This window comes from Thalassophryne amazonica, chromosome 7 (genome assembly GCF_902500255.1).
Source record: "Thalassophryne amazonica chromosome 7, fThaAma1.1, whole genome shotgun sequence".
Classification (NCBI taxonomy): domain Eukaryota; kingdom Metazoa; phylum Chordata; class Actinopteri; order Batrachoidiformes; family Batrachoididae; genus Thalassophryne; species Thalassophryne amazonica.
In genome coordinates, this window is record NC_047109.1 from 77,772,124 (window position 1) to 77,778,895 (window position 6,772).

General features: G+C 38.5%; 1 protein-coding gene across 1 annotated transcript; it reads left to right on the forward strand.

The window, feature by feature from the left end:
• Positions 1 to 3,321: 3,321 nt before the first annotated feature.
• On the forward strand, positions 3,322 to 6,772 carry zgc:174888 (uncharacterized protein LOC558116 homolog). Its single transcript, XM_034174640.1, has 5 exons — positions 3,322 to 3,856; positions 4,132 to 4,238; positions 4,670 to 4,741; positions 5,631 to 5,777; positions 6,000 to 6,772. The coding sequence occupies exons 1-5, from the start codon at positions 3,844 to 3,846 to the stop codon at positions 6,360 to 6,362; spliced, it is 702 nt and encodes a 233-aa protein (XP_034030531.1). The 5' UTR covers positions 3,322 to 3,843; the 3' UTR covers positions 6,363 to 6,772.

Sequence of the window (6,772 nt, forward strand, 5' to 3'; positions counted from 1 at the left end):
TGTTGAGTTGGAGTCAGCTAATAAACTTGAAGCGGTGTAAGACAATACCTTAAGGTTTGCTGGAGTTTTGAAATGGTTGCATAAGGCCTCGCTGTACTGCTGTTGACCACATCAGCAGAGTTTTACTTCGTAATGAGCCAGATGCATGATGGACTGGTAAAGCTCTATTTTTAAAATTATATATATTTTTTATTCTATATATATATATATATATATATATATATATATATATATATATATATATATATTTATTTATTTATTTATTTATTTATTTTTATTTTTTTTTGCAGTTTGGCTGAAGGTTGCAGACTTCAGTCAATAAAACTCTCCAACATACGGCTTTGTTTAAATCTGCACTTGGACTTTTTTTTAATTTAACATACTTTACATACTTGTGTAGAGTCTAAGCAGGGATGTTGGCCAAGTGATTAGTGTGCTGGGTTTTAGTGCGGAAGGTTCCCAGTTCAAACCCTCCCCATTTCTCCCTGTAAAGTGGAGTAGTGCTAGGACAGGCATCCAACGTAAAACTTGTGCCAAATCAGCATGCAGATCCACCTTGGGTTTGCTGTGGCAACCCCAAAAACAAGGGCGCAGCCAAAGGGACTTGCTTGTAGAGTGTAAACACTTACATTACATTAAGCCTTGTGGAACAGAGGTTTTCTCATTTAAACTCAATGCTGTCAGTTTGTAAACACTAACTTTTTTACGTGTAATTGTCTACGTGTCTGTTAAAGCTGGGTTGCCTTTGCACACACCGAAGCGTGGAGATTATTTGTTGCAGCTGTAAATTGGCATTGGCATGTAAATGGGTACATTTTTGGTGGGTTAATGAAATAAAAGGAAGATGTTACCAAAAACAAAACATGACTATGGTTCCTATGAATCTAAAACAGAGACATGCTTATACAACCCCTGACAAAAATTATGGAATCACCGGCCTCGGAGGATGTTCATTCAGTTGTTTAATTTTGTAGAAAAAAAGCAGATCATAGACATGACACAAAACTAAAGTCATTTCAAATGGCAACTTTCTGGCTTTAAGAAACACTATAAGAAATCAGGAAAAAAATTCAGGCAGTCAGTAATGGTTACTTTTTTAGACCAAGCAGAGGGAAAAAAATATGGACTCACTCAATTCTGAGGAATAAATTATGGAATCACCCTGTAAATTTTCATCCCCAAAACTAACACCTGCATCAAATCAGATCTGCTCGTTAGTCTGCATCTAAAAAGGAGTGAGCACACCTTGGAGAGCTGTTGCACCAAGTGGACTGACATGAATCATGGCTCCAACACAAGAGATGTCAAATGAAACAAAGGAGAGGATTATCAAACTCTTAAAAGAGGGTAAATCATCACGCAATGTTGCAAAAGATGTTGGTTGTTCACAGTCAGCTGTGTCTAAACTCTGGACCAAATACAAACATGGGAAGGTTGTTAAAGGCAAACATACTGGTAGACCAAGGAAGACATCAAAGCATCAAGACAGAAAACTTAAAGCAATATGTCTCAAAATCGAAAATGCACAACAAAACAAATGAGGAACGAATGGGAGGAAACTGGAGTCAACGTCTGTGACCGAACTGTAAGAAACCGCCTAAAGGAAATGGGATTTACATACAGAAAAGCTAAACGAAAGACATCATTAACACCTAAACAGAAAAAAACAAGGTTACAATGGGTTAAGGAAAAGCAATCGTGGACTGTGGATGACTGGATGAAAGTCATATTCAGTGATGAATCTCAAATCTTCATTGGGCAAGGTGATGATGCTGGAACTTTTGTTTGGTGCCGTTCCAATGAGATTTATAAAGATGACTGCCTGAAGAGAACATGTAAATGTCCACAGTCATTGATGATATGGGGCTGCATGTCAGGTAAAGGCACTGGGAAGATGGCTGTCATTACGTCATCAATAAATGCACAAGTATATATTGATATTTTGGACACTTTTCTTATCCCATCAATTGAAAGGATGTTTGGGGATGATGAAATCATTTTTCAAGATGATAATGCATCTTGCCATAGAGCAAAAACTGTGAAAACATTCCTTGCAAAAAAGACACATAGGGTCAATGTCATGGCCTGCAAATAGTCCAAATCTTAATCCAATTGAAAATCTTTGGTGGAAGTTGAAGAAAATGGTCCATGACAAGGCTCCAACCTGCAAAGCTGATCTGGCAACAGCAATCAAAGAAAGTTGGAGCCAGATTGATGAAGACTACTGTTTGTCACTCATTAAGTCCATGCCTCAGAGACTGCAAGCTGTTATAAAAGCCAGAGGTGGTGCAACAAAATACTAGTGATGTGTTGGAGCGTTCTTTTGTTTTTCATGATTCCATAATTTTTTCCTCAGAATTGAGTGATTCCATATTTTTTTCCCTCTGCTTAGTCTAAAAAAAAGTAACTGTTACTGACTGCCACAATTTTTTTTCCTGATTTCTTATAGTGTTTCTTAAAGACAGAAAGTTGCCATTTGAAATGACTTTAGTTTTGTGTCATGTCTGTGATCTGCTTTTTTTCTACAAAATTAAACAACTGAATGAACATCCTCCGAGGCCGGTGATTCCATAATTTTTGCCAGGGGTTGTATGATGGTCATTAAAACACACTGTATGTGAAGAGATTTTGAGCTGTGAAGCCTCTGGGAGAGTTTAAACATTCTGTTTCTGATGAGGCCAATGCTCTCGAGTTTCCTGTCCCACTCACTAGAGATGGGACTTTGGGAAGTTGTCCTGCTGCACTTGGCTTGTGTTCAAGGAGACATGAAGAAATGACATTCTGCTTCTTATCTTTTGCTCCTGAACTTTTCTTCCACGGTTCAATGAGAAACCAGGACACGTGATACCGCGTAACCTGTTGGGGCAAAGCAGACCAAAGATGACATGTGACCAATGTTGCTTCACAAGATGTGCTGTTGTAATTATTAAAAGATGCTGAATGACTGGCAAGTTTTAGGACTGTGGTGTCGCAATCCTGTTCCTTCGTTCTTTTTATGGAATGTGATTTATTAAACAAAAATGGCCATGTGATGATTAAACTGGATGGATGTTGCGTACAGTCTCTGGAAGGATGAAGAGCAGGGGATCGACAGGCGCAGTGGTGTGGGGGAGAGAAGAAATGAAAAACATACGCTCCAACTGCATGACTAAGCTTCCTTGAGTTTGAAGAGGGGGGAGACCGGGGGTAAGGGAGTGTGGGGAGCAGTGGGTGGGATGGCGGAGGGGGCTGGGTAGTAGGTCAATAGTGAGGTAAACTGTGCGGTGGCAGTGGGAGGGGCCCACGCTTAAAGAGAGCAGACAAGCAATCCGGATTTAATAGGCAGCACTTTCACTTTGAGCCGAGCCACTGACAGAGAGAGAGGACACACAGGCTGGTCAGAGGGGGACAGAGGGACGAGCAGGCCAGAGGATCTGCGCTTTATCCACTAACCACATTCAGGGCAGTGAAAGGAAGGATTCAGATCAGGCTGTTATAGGAAAATTCGAGATCGGCAGAGAGACAGAAAGGGAAAGAGATATAGTTTTAAAACAAAGGCTGCACACAGGCCTAGGTGGGAGAGAGCGAGAGAAGGGATTGCGTGTAAAGATAAATGAAGAATTCTTTGGAAAGTACCAAAGGAGCACTAAAGGAAAGGAATTTATAAGGGATGTGGACAAGAAGAAGACGAAACACTAAGCCGTGAGGGAGAAGACCGCTGCAGACCTGTGTCACAGACCTGAAGAAACCACAGAGGAGGAAACTTCACAGACTGATAGTGAGAAAAGAACAAAAAAAACTGTGCATAGTGATTGCTGTCAACAAGAGAAATGGAGAAGTGTCCACTCTTAGAAAGATAAAAGGATGTCACTGCCAGGTGAGAAACTGTTTTACTGCACATTAATGCAAACTTATGGAGAAGAGTGATGTGTTTAGAAATGAATTAGTCATGGTAATTTACCAGTTTTGTAGCATTTTCAAAGTTGTTCCGACACTAGGCCACGTTTCATGTTTTCTGCACAAATAATTGGCGCATGATATGTTGTAATGTCACTTAGCAGTAATGCAGCTTGAACACGCTACAGACCACAGAAAGTTTCCATCAATTACGTGTGGTTTTTTTTTCTGTTTGTCATGGCATTGCCCACGCAGTTTTGCTGTTGTTATCATTCTTGACTGTCCAATGTGGTGGATGTGACTTTGACCGGGAAGGCGTGAAAAACATTAAACGGACGATTGATTCTAATCCAACTGGGTTTGTAAGTTCAACATTTTCAGTTTTGCTTTTAAATGTGATTGCAGTCCTGAATGTGAGCCGTAGACACAGATTACCATCAGTTGGTCTTTTGGGTGTGCATAATGTTAATTCTTTTTTTTTTTTCTTTTTTTTTTTTGTAAATGTGCATTATCTCTATTCACAAAAGTTTGGTTAGTTTGTCAAATAGTGCAGGTGAAAATGTCTCATTCAAACTAGCTGAGCAAATGAACAGGATCAGCACCAACCTTTCTGATATCCTGCTTCATATAACTGAATATGATTGCTGTTTAAATTTAACATAAAATCAAGAGACTCAAACATGGTGCACTTTTATAGTTTCATAAAATACAAATCATATCACAATTAATTAATTCTGTTTCTTCATTATCTGTGCATTTTTCCTCATTATGCATCATGCTTCATCTCTTCCAGCGGACAGTTTTTCCTAAAGATTACGATGTTGAGCACCGCTACACAAAAAGCATGCTCTGTGACTCTGATCCGGTGAGTTAATCATTTATAAAAGGGGCACTGATGTTTGATGAATTTTGACAGCATATTCCTGAAGCAGCCAGTTGTTGACATTTTGTTTTTAATCAGGGTTTATATGTTTTACTATCTGTAAAAGATAGTAAGCTTCCTAATAGAATATTCATTTCCAAAAATCAAATATAAATTTTGACTATTTCATTGGGAAAAAAAATAACATCTTTTCAGATTAGGAAAAACACCCATAACTTTGTAGGTTTACAGCCATATTTGGCAGAACAGAAACAAAAAGAACCACCATGATGTTCTTGTAAAACTCTGGGATACATATTTATTTATTATGCTTTGGCACAGGCTAAACAAACATACAATAAAATATGTACACAAGGCAGAAAATTCAAATCAAAGGAAGTCATTTAAAAGTCACAATTAAAATAACAATGACAAGTAAGGAAAAGAATAGGTGCCTACCACTTATGCCAAATATTATTATTATCATTATTGTTGTTGTTGTTATTATTATAAGAACTTAAGGGTATTAACAGAAGGTATTTATTTTGTTTCTTCTGTAATGCTCCACACTTAGTCAATTATTTGATATTTGGAAGCATTTAATTATTTTTGCAGTGGTTTTTTTTATGTTTATCCCCCTTCACCATGCCTATGATATTTGCACAGTACTGTAATGTCCAAAAAAGATGAAGCCTTGACAATAAGACATTTTCCAAATTATGTTTTGCACTGAACACATTATGTATGCTATCAATCATCAGTTACTGACATACTCGAGTGTTATTTCTCTGTTGCAGTTGAGCAACAGAGACAGAGTTTGTGGTAAACTGTCGCAAGTGTTTTTCTCAACTTTCTCAACTTAACTTTTTTGTTGTTCTACCTGTCCTTCCAGTGTTGTGTGTTCCCTGCTGCAGTTGTCCTCTTGGATTCCTGGCATGTGCTCCTTAGAAACCTCTGGGATGAGCACTTGAATCACTCCTTAATCATTGAGCTAAAGCAAACACTGGATAATATTATAAAGAAAAACAAAAACATAGAGGTATGTTAACTGCAATGCATCACATTAGTTAATTGTATCATCAGCAAGATTCCAGTTAACTGTTTCCTCATTTCTTAAAGGTTAAGATTACCCAGAATTTCTTTAAAGTGCATTCATCAGAGTTGTGTTCACGCTGATCTGTCAGCGTTCTGTGCTGAAGCCTTCTGTTCTTTCTAACTGTTTTGCCGTGCTCCAACTGTTTCTGCTTCCTGTCTCTATTAGAGATTCCTGGAGGAGAATGATCTGTCCCAGTTATCCGTGAACCGATCTTCACCCGAAGAACTCCTCAAACTCACATCTGAGCTCTTTGCTCGGTGGATCGAGGTCGTGTGTACAAGTGAGATTGAAACGTGCCTCATTCCAACTTTGCCCCCCCCATTTGAGAGAAAGGATTACAATGTGCCGAGACCCAGACTCTTGACCACTCGTGCTATCAGAAGTTTGAACGTGGAAGAAGATGGACTGCATGAGAAAGTGATGGATATTATTCGGCCACCGTCAAACGGTGGTCCCCCATCTCTATCATACTCTGCTTCCATTTGGAGCCCTTTGCTATTTAGACTCTACTGGTGGTTGCTGCCATAGTTACCAAGATGGATCATACTCTTGATGCACACAAAATGCAAAACATTTCCTGGCACTGAATGTTCATTTCTTTTATTGTCTTTGTGTTGTAATGCAGTAACCTTTGTTCATATGAAGTGACATGCACAGGTTGCATTTATTTTCCAAAGTTTATTCAAATACCTGATTTCACTGTTCGGCAGTGCTCTATATAGGAACTGATATCAGTTACAAACTTATAACCATCCACTCCAGAGCAAGCCACAAGCTACTGCTCATTATGCTCTTTATGCTAACAAGTCGAGTAAGCAAATGCACATAAGCCATCGTCTAACTGATGTGGAATTCATCACTGTTTACAATGAATGTTATGTAAAATATTGAACGTTTACTTTTGTATATAATTGTAAATTAAAGCCATTTAGATAATA